The sequence below is a fragment of the Martes martes genome, assembly GCF_963455335.1.
Source record: "Martes martes genome assembly, chromosome: 8".
In the NCBI taxonomy this organism is placed as follows: Eukaryota; Metazoa; Chordata; class Mammalia; order Carnivora; family Mustelidae; genus Martes; species Martes martes.
Window position 1 is genome coordinate 116,732,146 of NC_137895.1, and position 13,215 is coordinate 116,745,360.

Here is a 13,215-nt window from a genome sequence, read left to right on the forward strand (position 1 = left end):
TATTAGTCTCTTCAGGGTTCAGTATCTCTTTTTCCCCAAGTACAGTTTAAGTCTGACTGAGAAATACAAGAGGTGGGCGGAGAAGTAGCAGGCTGAGACGACATCGGGTATCAGGAGATCAGCTAGATAGCTTATCAAACCATTGCAAACACCTACAAATCCAACGGGAAATCGAAGAGAAGAAGAGCAACAATTCTAGAAACTGAAAATTGACGACTTTCTGAAAGGTAGGACCTGCGGAGAAGTGAATCCAACGTGACGGGAAGACAGACCCCGGGGGGAGGGGCCAGCTCCCGGCAAGCGGCGGAGCAACGGAGCACAAAATTTGGACTTTTAAAAGTCTGCTCCACGGAGGGACATCACTCCAGAGGCTAAACTGGGGGGAAGCCCACGCGGGGTCAGTGTAACCCCAGGTCCCGCGGGGTCACAGAAGGACCGGGGGTGTCTGAGTGCCGCAGAGCTCACAGTTATTAGAGCGGGGAAGCCGGCTACAGCGACAAAGCGGAGGAGTGAGCTCTCAGCCCGGGGTTACCTTGTGCCAGTCTCAGGCTGGGTGGGCTCGGAGCTCGGCCGGAGGCCACGGAGATGGAAGCGAACGGGCGCTTTTCTCCAAGTGCGAGCAATTGACTGCTTTACTCCAGGTGCGACCAGAGGTCAGGGAGGCCAGAGGCGGTTGGGAGATTTTCACTGAGGGCGCACTGAGGAGCGGGACCCCAAGCTCTCAGCTCCTCCGGGCCGAGAGATCGGGAGGCCGCCATCTTCATTCCCGTCCTCCAGAACTCTACGGAAAGCGCTCAGGGAACAAAAGCTCCCGAAAGCAAACCCGAGCGGATTACTTAGCCCGGTCCCTGGCAAGGGCACTGCAATCCCGCCTGCGGCAAAGACACTTGAGAATCACTACAACAGGCCCCTCCCCCAGAAGATCAACCAGAAACCCAGCCAAGACCAACTTCACTCACCAAGAACAGTGGAATTCTAGAGGAGGAGAAAGCAAATCTTATCTGGACAAAATGACAAGGTGGAAAAACTCACCACAAAAAAAAAGTACAAGAGGCAGTACCGAAGGCTGGGGACCTAATCAATACGGACATTGGTAATATGACAGATCTAGAGTTCAGAATGACGATTCTCAAGGTTCTAGCCGGGCTCGAAAAAGGCATAGGAGATATTAGAGAAACCCTCACCGGAGAGATAAAAGCCCTTTCTGGAGAAATAAAAGAACTAAAATCTACCCAAGTTGAAATCAAAAAAGCCATTAATGAGGTGCAATCAAAAATGGAAGCTCTCACTGCTAGGATAAATGAGGCAGAAGAAAGACTTAGTGACATGGAAGACCAAATGACAGAGAATAAAGAAGCTGAGCAAAAGAGAGACAAACAAATACTGGACCACGAGGAGAGAATTCGAGAGATAAGCGACACCATAAGATGACACAACATTAGAATAATTGGGATTCCAGAAGAAGAAGAAAGAGAGAGGGGAGCAGAAGGTATATTGGAGACAATTATTGGAGAGAATTTCCCTAATATGGCAAAGGGAACAAACATCAAAATCCAGGAGATGCTCAGAATGCCCCTCAAAATCAATAAAAATAGGTCCACACCTCGTCACCTGATAGTAAAATTTACAAGTCTTAGCGACAGAGAGAAAATCCTGAAAGCAGCCCGGGAAAAGAAGTCTGTAACATACAAGGGTAAAAACATTAGTTTGGCAGCGGACCTATCCACAGAGACCTGGCAGGCCAGAAAGAACTGGCATGATATATTCAGAGCACTAAACGAGAAAAACATGCAGCCAAGAATACTATATCCACCTAGGCTATCATTGAAAATAGAAGGAGAGATAAAGAGCTTCCAGGACAAACAAAAGCTGAAGGAATTCGCAAACACCAAACCAGCTCTACAGGAAATATTGAAAGGAGTCCTCTAAGCAGAGAGAGACCCTAAAAGTCGTAGATCAGAAAGAAACAGAGACAATATACAATAACAGTTACCTTACAGGCAATGCAATGGCACTAAATTCATATCTCTCAATAGTTACCCTGAATGTTAATGGGCTAAATGCCCCAATCAAAAGACACAAGGTATCAGAATGGATAAAAAAACAAAACCCATCAATATGCTGCCTACAAGAAACTCATTTTAGACCCGAAGACACCTCCAGATTTCAAGTGAGGGGGTGGAAAACAATGTACCATGCTAATGGACATCAGAAGAAAGCTGGGGTGGCAATCCTTCTTTCAGATCAATTAGATTTTAAGCCAAAGACTATAATAAGAGATGACGAAGGACACTATATCATACTCAAAGGGTCTGTCCAACAAGAAGATCTAACAATCTTAAATATCTATGCCCCTAACATGGGAGCAGCCAACTATATAAACCAATTAATAACAAAATCAAAGAAATACATCGACAGTAATACAATAATAGCAGGGGACTTGAACACTCCCCTCACTGAAATGGACAGATCATCTAAGCAAAAGATCAACAAGGAAATAAAGGCCTTCAATGACACACTGGACCAGATGGACATCACAGATATATTCAGAACATTCCATCCCAAAGCAACAGAATACACATTCTTCTCTAGTGCACACGGAACATTCTCCAGAATAGACCACATCCTGGGTCATAAATCAGGTCTCAACCAGTATCAGAAGATTGGGATCATTCCCTGCATATTTACAGACCACAGTGCTCTGAAGCTAGAACTCAATCACAAGAGGAAATTTGGAAAGAACGCAAATACATGGAGACTAAACAGCATCCTTCTAAAGAATGAATGGGTCAACCAGGAAATTAAAGAAGAACTGAAAAAATTCATAGAAACAAATGATAATGAAAACACAATGGTTCAACATCTGTGGGACACGACAAAGGCAGTCCTGAGAGGAAAATATATAGCGGTACAAGCCTTTCTCAAGAAACAAGAGAGATCTCAAATACACAACCTAACCCTACACCTAAAGGAGCTGGAGAAAGAACAACAAAGAAAGCCTAAACCCAGCAGGAGAAGAGAAATCATAAAGATCAGAGCAGAAATCAATGAAATAGAAACTAAAAAAACAATAGAACAAATCAATGAAACTAGGAGCTGGTTCTTTGAAAGAATTAATAAGATTGACAAACCCCTGGCCAGACTTATCAAAAAGAAAAGAGAAAGGACGCAAATAAATAAAATCATGAATGAAAGAGGAGAGATCACAACCAACACCAAAGAAATACAACAATTATAAGAACATACTACGAGCAACTCTACGCCAACAAATTTGACAACCTGGAAGAAATGGATACATTTCTAGAGACATATAAACTACCACAACTGAACCAGGAAGAAATAGAAAGCCTGAACAGACCCATAACCAGTAAGGAGATTGAAACAGTCATCAAAAATCTCCAAACAAACAAAAGTCCAGGACCAGACAGCTTCCCAGGGGGAATATTACCAAACATTTAAAGCAGAATTAATTCCTATTCTCCTGAAACTGTTCCAAAAAATAGAAATGGAAGGAAAACTTCCAAACTCATTTTATGAGGCCAGCATCACCTTGATCCCAAAACCAGACAAGGATCCCATCAAAAAAGAGAATTACAGACCAATATCCTTGATGAACGCAGATGCGAAAATTCTCACCAAAATGCTGGCCAATAGGATCCAACAGTACATTAAAAGGATTACTCACCACGACCAAGTGGGATTTATTCCAGGGCTGCAAGGTTGGTTCAACATCCGCAAATCCATCAATGTGATACAATACATTAATAAAAGAAAGAATAAGAACCATATGATACTCTCAATAGATGCTGAAAAAGCGTTTGACAAAGTGCAGCATCCCTTCCTGATTAAAACTCTTCAAAGTGTAGGGATAGAGGGCACATACCTCAATATTATCAAAGCCATCTATGAGAAACCCACTGCAAATATCATTCTCAATGGAGAAAAACCGAAAGCTTTTCCGCTAAGGTCAGGAACACGGCAAGGATGTCCGTTATCACCACTGCTGTTCAACATAGTACTAGAAGTCTTAGCCTCAGCAATCAGACAACAAAAAGAAATTAAAGGCATCCAAATCGGCAAAGAAGAAGTCAAACTATCACTCTTTGCAGATGATATGATACTATATGTGGAAAACCCAAAAGGCTCCACTCCAAAACTGCTAGAACTTGTACAGGAATTCAGTAAAGTGTCAGGATAGAAAGTCAATGCACAGAAATCGCTCGCATTTCTTTACACTAACAACAAGACAGAAGAAAGAGAAATTGAGGAGTCAGTCCCATTTACAATTGCACCCAAAACCATAAGATACCTAGGAATAAACCTAACCAAAGAGGGAAAGAATCTCTACTCAGAAAACTATAAAGTACTCCTGAAAGAAATTGAGGAAGACACAAAGAAATGGAAAAATGTTCCATGCTCATGGATTGGAAGAACAAATACTGTGAAAATGTCTATTTTACCTAAAGCAATCTATGCATTTAATGCAATCCCTATCAAAATCCACCCATTTTTTTCAAAGAAATAGAACAAATAATCCTAAAATTTATATGGAACCAGAAAAGACCTCGAATAGCCAAAGGAATATTGAAAAAGAAAGCCAAAGTCGGTGGCATCACAATTCCAGACTTCAAGCTCTATTACAAAGCTGTCATCATCTAGACAGTATGGTACTGGCATAAAAATAGACATATAGATCAATGGAATAGAATAGAGAGCCCAGAAATAGATCCTCAACTCTATGGTCAACTAATTTTCAACAAAGGAGGAAGGTATGTCCAATGGAAAGAAGACAGCCTCTTCAACAAATGGTGCTGGGAAAATTGGACAGCCACATACAGAAAAATGAAATTGGACTATTTCCTTACACCACACACGAAAATAGACTCAAAATGGATGAAGGACCTCAATGTGAGAAAGGAGTCCATCAAAATCCTTGAGGAGAATGCAGGCAGCAACCTCTTTGACCTCAACCGCAGCAACTTCTTCCTAGGAACATCGCCAAAGGCAACAGAAGCAAGGGCAAAAATGAACTATTGGGATTTCATCAAGAGCAAAAGCTTTTGCACAGCAAAGGAAACAGTTAACAAAACCAAAAGACAGCTGACAGAATGCGAGAAGATATTTGCAAACGACATATCAGATAAAGGGCTAGTATCCAAAATCCATAAAGAGCTGAGCAAACTCAACACTCAAAGAACAAATAATCCAGTCAAGAAATGGGCAGAGGACATGAACAGACATTTCTGCAAAGAAGACATCCAGATGGCCAACAGACACATGAAAAAAATGCTCCACATCACTCGGCATCAGGGAAATACAAATCAAAACCACAATGAGATACTACCTCACACCAGTCAGAATGGCTAAAATTAACAAGTCAAGAAATGACAGATGCTGGCGAGGATGCGGAGAGAGGGGAACCCTCCTACACTGTTGGTGGGAATGCAAGCTGGTGCAACCACTCTGGAAAACAGTGTGGAGGGTCCTCAAAAAACTGAAAATAGGGGCGCCTGGGTGGCTCAGTGGGTGAAAGCCTCTGCCTTTGGCTCAGGTCATGATCTCAGGGTCCTGGGATCGAGCCCCACGTCAGGCTCTCTGCTCAGCAGGGAGCCTGCTTCCTCCTCTCTCTCTGCCTGCCTCTCTGCCTACTTGTGGTCTCTGTCTGTCAAATAAATAAATAAATAATCGTTAAAAAAATAAAAAAAAAAACTGAAAATAGAACTACCCTATGACCCAGCGATTGCACTACTGGGTATATATCCTAGAGATACAAACGTGGTGCTCCGAAGGGGCACGTACACCCGAATGTTTATAGCAGCAATGTCCACAATAGCCAAACTATGTAAAGAATGTAGAGGTCCATCAACAGATGAATGGATAAAGAAGATGTGGTATATATACACAATGGAATACTATGCAGCCATCAAAAGAAATGAAATCTTGCCATTTGCGATGACGTGGATGGAACTAGAGGATATTATGCTTAGCGAAATAAGTCAATCAGAGAAAGACAACTATCATATGGTCTCTTTGATATGAGGAAGTGGAGATGCAATGTGGGGGAGTTGGGGGGAGGTAGGAAAAGAAAAAATGAAAGATGGGATCGGGAGGGAGACAAACCATAAAAGACTCAATCTCAAAAAACAGACTGAGGGTTGCTGGGGGGAGGGGGGACGGGAGAGGGTGGTGGGGATATGGACATTGGGGAGGGTATGGGCTATGATGAGTGCTGTGAAAGGTGTAAACCTGGCGATTCACAGACCTGTACCCCTGGGGATAAAAATACATTATATGTTTATTAAAATAAATAAATTTAATTTAAATAAAAAAAGAAAATACTGGTCAGAGGCACCTGGCTGGCTTAGTTGTGGGACCATGAGACCCTTGATCTCAAGGTCCTGAGATCGAGCCCCATGGTGGTATTAGGGGTTATTTTAAAAAGAAAGAAAGAAAATACTGGCCTAAGGAAATTGCAAAATTTGACACGCTTTATAAACAAACAAGTAGGAGGCCTGACTTCTAGGATTTTGGTTTCATTTCAAGCATTTCCTGCTCAAGTTGCCAATATTCCTTCTACACAGGATCAAATAATGAGAACGCAGTAGAATATGCTTCATTTTTTGGAGTCAGACAGAATTGGAGATTCAATACCACCTTTTTCATTGAATTGGCTCCGCACACTTGGGCAGTTTATTAGCTTTGGGCTTATTTGTGTGGGGTGTTCACTTTAAAGGATTATTCATCCATGGGGGCATTACTTTTCAGGGATCGCTGTGTGGTTTAGGCGGGCTGATGCATAAAGCCCCCTGCAGGTAGTCGGCACACGCTGCCGAGTCCTTGCTGCATGTACCCCTCCGTCGGTGGGTTAGATGTAAAGAGGTAGCACCCCAGTTGCCCTTCTCTTTTCCTCTGGGCTATGCATGGCCATTGCACATGTTGGGGCCTCTCACGATCCCTTCTTTTTTTTTAAAGCTATTTTTTTTTAAAGATTTTATTTATTTATTTGACAGACAGAGATCACAAGTGGGCAGAGAGGCAGAGAGAGAGAGGAGGAAGCAGGCTCCCCGCAGAGCAGAGAGCCCGATGCGGGGCTCCGATCCCAGGACCCTGGGATCATGACTGGAGCCGAAGGCAGAGGCTTAACCCACTGAGCCACCCAGGCGCCCCTCCCTTCTTTTTTTCTTAAGCAGGCGCTGTGCTCAGTGTGGGGCTTGAACTCACAACCCCAACTCAGGAGTTGCATGCTCTACCTAGTGAGCCAGCCAGGCACCCTCATGGTCCCTCCTTATGAAGAGTCTTGGTAGGGGGGAAGAGGAAGCTGCCTGCTCACTGGGCAACTATGGAGAGCTCCAGTTGAAGGAAGGTTTATCTCTGCCCTTTCCAGCGATATCTCAGAGAAACACATGCCTCTCTTGTAAAAAAAAAAGTGGTTAGGGTTCCAACTGGCTTGGAAAAGCCTGTTTAATTCAGAGTGTTGCAGACTTACTGTTGCAACTTCTTTGTGTTTTCAAGCTTTGTTTGCAATGTTGTGAAATACTAAGTGGTTTTAAAATATATATGTGTGTGTGTGTATGTATGTATGTGTGTGTGTATATATATATTTGTTTGGAAGGGAGGGGCAGAGAGAGAGAATCTCAAGTCGACTCCCCACTGAACAAAGGGCCCAGTGCAGAGCTTGATCCTGTGATTGTGCGATCATGACCTGAGCAGAAATCAAGAGTTGGAAGCTTCACTGACTGAGCGACCCAGGCGCTCCTACCAGGTGTTGAACGAAGGCATCTTGGCTCTTGTACAGATAATTGTACTTTGTGCCACTTTTGTGCATTGGATTTCTCGTCAAACTTTTTTTCTTCTTTTCCCTTAGATTCTGAAATATGTGGAGTGCTTCACTGGACCTGATATTATGGCCCTGCATACAATGCTGATAAACAAACCTCCAGATTCTGGTAAAGAGCTCTTATTTGTTATGGAGAAGCCCCCCACTCCAAAAAAAAAAAAAAAAAAAAGAAAGGAAAAGAGAGTTTAAGGTGTTCTAACTCTAGCTGTGTGTGTAACTGCTAAATTTGGATAACTAAATATATATGTCCTTTTACTTGTCTTAAAATAGCATACATCATAACAATAGTGAGGTAGAATAGCGATTTCTGATGTTAACAATAAGTAGGGTTATTGTTGGATTTCCGGATGACTGACTGGCTTGCTGCTCAAAAGTTTGGTTTTAGAAACATGACTGCTCATATACCATAGGCTCCTATTATTATAATGATCATCCCTAAGCTTTGTTAACTATTCTCACCAATGATGGTGTGAATTCTGTTTTCCTGATTGAAGATATTATTATTATCAAAATTAAAGTTTTCGTATAAATCACATACATCACTTGACTTAAAATGTCTTGTGCTTGCTAAAATGTAGCTCCTAAGATCTCACTCCCAGAGAAACTGATTTGGAAGCTAAAACCCAGGAATCTGAACTAAAAAAAATTTTTTAAAGTAGGCTACATGACCAGCGTGGAGCCCAACACAGGACTTGAACTCATAACCCTGAGATCAAGACCTGAGCTGAAATCACGAGATGCTTAACTGACTGAGCTACCCAGGCACCCCCAAGAATCTGCATTTTTAAAGACAACCACAGCTCTTGGTCCATGCTGAGAAATTCTACTCTACTAGCAGTAATAAATTGGTCCTTCAGAATTCTTTATTGTTTTCTACATTTTTCTGGAGAAAAAGAGGCCAGGAGAGCTTTATGTGACTAGCCTGTAGTGTAGCACCACAAAATCTCTCCTACCCTGGATGTCTTGCTTAGAGACCTCGTGGTTGGGCATAGGGGGACAGTACCAAGTTCAGAGTGCAAAACAGGGAACCACGAAAATGTGGTTCTGTGATCTCTGATTCTACACGGTGACAAGTGCTCTTAGTTCTGCAAAGAACTTCTTGGAAGCCTTTTATTAATTTATTTCCTGGGTAGTGTTTGTATCAGCCGCTTAGAGGGCTAACAGGGAACTTCAAATTTGGTTACTCTCTTCAGTTGACCAAACTTTTCTTTGAGTACTAGACTCTGTGCCCAAACCAGAGTTACAAAGGATTAAAGCACAATAGAGATCGTAACTGTTATGAGTTGCTAGAGAATGGTGTGAATCCCTGCTGTGAGAAACCCAGAACAAAAGCGTGGGATCTGGAGTCACCCTGTCGATTTGATATTCCAATTTGGTGCTTATCTCTCCAGGCTGATTGTCTGTAGTGTGGTTTCACTTCTTTGGGTTTTGGAGGGATAGTCATTGATCTGGTTTTCAGGCAGAGGAGATGAATTCTGAGGTTAAGTGTGGTTTAACAGCAGGTTCTGTTTCAGGCAAGAAGACATCCCGCCAGCCCTTGCATCAGGATCTGCAGTATTTCCCCGTCAGGCCCAGCAATAACATAGTTGCTGCTTGGACAGCCATGGAGCACATCGACCGGAACAATGGCTGCCTGTGTGTGCTCCCAGGCACTCACAAAGGCGACCTGAAGCCACACGCTTATCCCAAGTGGGAGGTATAAATCCCTTCTTTCTTTCCTTTTCTTTTTTTTTTTTTTTAAAGATTTTATTTATTTATTTGACAGACAGAGATCACAAGTAGGCAGAGAGACAGGCAGAGGGAGAGGAGGAAGCAGGCTCCCTGCAGAGCAGAGAGCCCGATGTGGGGCTCGATCCCAGGACCCTGGGATCATGACCTGAGCCGAAGGCAGAGGCTTTAACCCACTGAGCCACCCAGGCGCCCCTTTCTTTCCTTTTCTTTTTCCTTCCTTCCTTCTTTCCTTCTTTCCCACCCTTCCTTCCTCCCTTTCTTTCCTCTTTTCTTTTTTAGGATTTGATTCATTTATTTATTTGAGTCAAACACAGAGAGAGACAGGGATAAAGGGAGACAACTCGTGACATTTGCTCGTGATATTTGTGAGAGGTGGCGTGGGCCGAGAGAGGAAGCAGGGGAGGAACACGGACATGTAGACTCCGGTGAGCACGAGCTCAACATGTAGCTTGATTTTGTGACCCTGAGATCATAACCTGATCCCAAATCCAGAGTCTGATACCCAACTTCCTGAGCCACCGAAGTGCCCCTAGACGATAAATCTTAACCAGAATATTGATTGTTTTGATTTTAGATCAGATTCCATACAGAACTTTAACAATGAGATGGCGTTTCCTTTCTTAGCAAAGCATTGTTTTAGGTTTTGGAACCGGATCAGGGAAAATTCAAGGATGTCAGGTAGAATAATCATTTTTCTTTCAACATGTTGTGGAAAGCTGACCAGTGTGGGGAACTCTGGTAGGCAGTGTATAGGATCTAAAATCATCAAGCTTCATTGCAGAGGTCAGACATAAACACCCACAAGACCAGATGCATGTATCAGCTGCCAAGTAATTCTTACCCACTGATTGCTAGATCTCAGGATAAAGATGAGGGAGGAATCATCTCCTTCCTGCTAGAGAGACCAGCGAAGGCTCTGGGGAAGGATGAGTAGTATTCCATTGCCTGCCTGTTGCATGATTTATTGATTGAACTATTGAATGGTTTTGAGCCCACGAATGGTGAGATCGAATCAGCTCTTCAAGAATGATAATCTGGAGCTCTAGAGGAGGAGGTACTGGAGGTGAGGAGTCCAGAGGCAGAGAAACCAGAGAGGAGACGATGAGTGTTGTAGGCCTCAGACAATAAAGTCTCAGGGCTCCTGGGTGGCTCAGTGGGTTAAAGCCTCTGCCTTCAGCTCAGGTCGTGGTCCCGGGGTCCTGGGATCGAGCCCTGCATCGGGCTCTCTGCTTAGCAGGGAGCCTGCTTCTTCCTCACTCCCTGCCTACTTCTCTGCCTACTTGTGATCTCTGTCTGTCAAATAAATAAATAAAATCTTAAAAAAAAAAAAAACAGTAAAGTCTGAAAGCCCCAGAAGAGCACATGTTGTTCAGGTGGGAAGAATGCGTGTGGGTTTTTTGTAGGAAGTAAAGAATATGGCTTTCAGGACTTCTGTCTCAATTTTAGAATTCTTACTCTGAGGATTAGTGCCAAGTGAAAATCTTTTGAGTCTGGATTCTGATATAAAATCTGAAATTGTGAGATTCATAAGCTGTTGAGGTTAATGGAAAAACTGAGCTGAGGTTTAGGGAAAGTTTGTTGCAGGCAACGGAAGTGGGCTGTGGCTGACTTAAGCCAAAGAGTGTGTATTAGAGGGTCGCAGGCACACGCTGAGGCCATGGAAAGGCTCTGGTAAGCAGGAAAGTGGGAGTGTGACAGAGGGAAGTCAGGATGGGGCACCTGATGGGGGCAGTTGAACTTGACCATGACCAATGCCTTTGATCGATCCTCTGTTCAGATATGAAGTGTTGACAGTGGGAGGTCAGATTGACTTAGCATAGGTTACATATCCACCTTGCCAGGAGAGAAGTACACTGGATGAAAGGCCCAACACAGTCCAGCAGGAAAGAATCCTTCCCCTAGAAGAATGTGGGACTGTCTTATGAAGGGGACTGGGATACTGTGCTCCCTCCATAACCATTACTTAAAGCAATAACTGACGTTGGAAGTAGTTCTAAAAAAGCACAGTGTTGTAATTTACTATTCTTTCTTTACTCTGGTTGTGACATGAGTGCTTTCTGAGCTGAGGAAACTTGAACACTTTCTCTCTTCCAGCTTGAAAAAACAGTTTGCTTCCCAGAGGTACTCCTAAGTAATAGAAGAATGATTTAGGCAAAGTTACGGGGGAGAAGAATATCATGTTGGGAAAGTGTGATTACAGATTCATGCTGGAAAGGGGATCTCCCACGTTAAGTGCAAAATGCAAAGTTGGTCTAGATCTTCATTTATAATTCAGTAATGAAGGATAAGTGGAAATTTCAGATTCTTCATTTGGTCCTCCAAATCCATGATTTTTACCAGATGCTTGAGAAGTTTTTGTGTATTTACAGTTGCTCTTAAGAACCTTTTTATGTCTTTCTCTTGGCAGAACTTAGGAAACCTTTGCTTTTCCTAATGACTCATTGATAAAATTCTTAAGCATTGGGTTCCTCAAATAGAGTCTTGGTTCTCTTACATGTTGGTTCTCTTACGTGTTCTAGGGAGGAGTTAACATAATGTTCTACGGGATTCAGGACTATGATGAAAACTGCCCCCGAGTGCATCTTGTGATGGAGAAGGGAGACACTGTTTTCTTTCATCCTTTGCTCATCCATGGATCTGGTTGGAACAGAACTCAAGGATACCGGAAGGTATGCATTCACATCACTGTACTTTCCAAGGAGGAATACATTAGAAACAAAAATGTCAAGATATGTGAAACTTTATGAGATTTCTGACATTGAACTAAACTGGCATTTAGTCTGGTTTATTTACCAGGAAATCTATGTGCTACCTCATGCTTTTTTGCTCATATCAGTGAGAAGCCAGGTGAGCTCAGGATCCTAATCGTGCTGATAATGAATTATGAACATTCATAGAATTGCTTCAGAGGAAGAACGTACTTGGGAGCCCGTAGCCTGTGCTTTTGGAGGCAGAAACAATGGGTGACATATAAAAATCATAAAATTTGGAATGTATATAGCTCATAGTAACCACAAAAGGGGGAAGTTTATAAAAGCTTTGTTATTTGGAAAACCATTATCAATTCTAAGCAAACATTCTGAATTGGCTGCCCAGACCTCAGATTTTGCAGGCAGCCATATTTTTCATCCCTGGTCCCAGAATTTGTTTTTAGCTTCAGAATGTTTTTTTTTTTTTAAAAGATTTTATTCATTTATTTGACAGACGGATCACAAGTAGGCAGAGAGGCAGGCAGAGAGAGAGGAGGAAGCAGGCTCCCTGCTGAGCAGAGAGCCCGATGCGGGGCTCGATCCCAGGACCCTGGAATCAGGACCTGAGCTGAAGGCAGAGGCTTTAACCCACTGAGCCACCCAGGTGCCCCAGCTTCAGAATGTTTTAAACACCTAATGATTTAAACCTGACAAAATTTCTCATAGTCCCAGATTTCTCACTTCTCAAAAATTCGACAGATCTGACAGTACTGTGGACTTCCATTTCCCCATATAACATGGCTCTCCATACGAAATATTGGGGGGTTTTGGGGGGCTGAGTGAAACCTTCCAGTTTTTCATACCAACTACCGCTGTCTCCCTGAGTTAAAGGGTTAGTTTCCAGGTTTCATCTTCTATTCATTCATATTTCTATCAGGTTGACAGGGCCATGATGAA

General features: G+C 42.9%; 2 protein-coding genes across 4 annotated transcripts in view; one reads left to right on the forward strand and one right to left on the reverse strand.

Annotated features, from left to right (window-relative positions):
- LOC308347264 (phytanoyl-CoA dioxygenase, peroxisomal-like) overlaps positions 1 to 13,215 on the reverse strand; it is a 45,144-nt gene that overhangs the window by 17,261 nt on the left and 14,668 nt on the right. The window lies entirely within an intron of this gene.
- On the forward strand, positions 6,921 to 12,333 carry LOC308348016 (phytanoyl-CoA dioxygenase, peroxisomal-like; the record flags this gene model as incomplete). Its single annotated transcript, XM_080811838.1, has 4 exons — positions 6,921 to 6,935; positions 7,865 to 7,946; positions 9,352 to 9,533; positions 12,088 to 12,333. 4 exons carry the CDS (start codon positions 6,921 to 6,923, stop codon positions 12,313 to 12,315), a joined length of 507 nt encoding a protein of 168 aa, XP_080667964.1. The 3' UTR covers positions 12,316 to 12,333.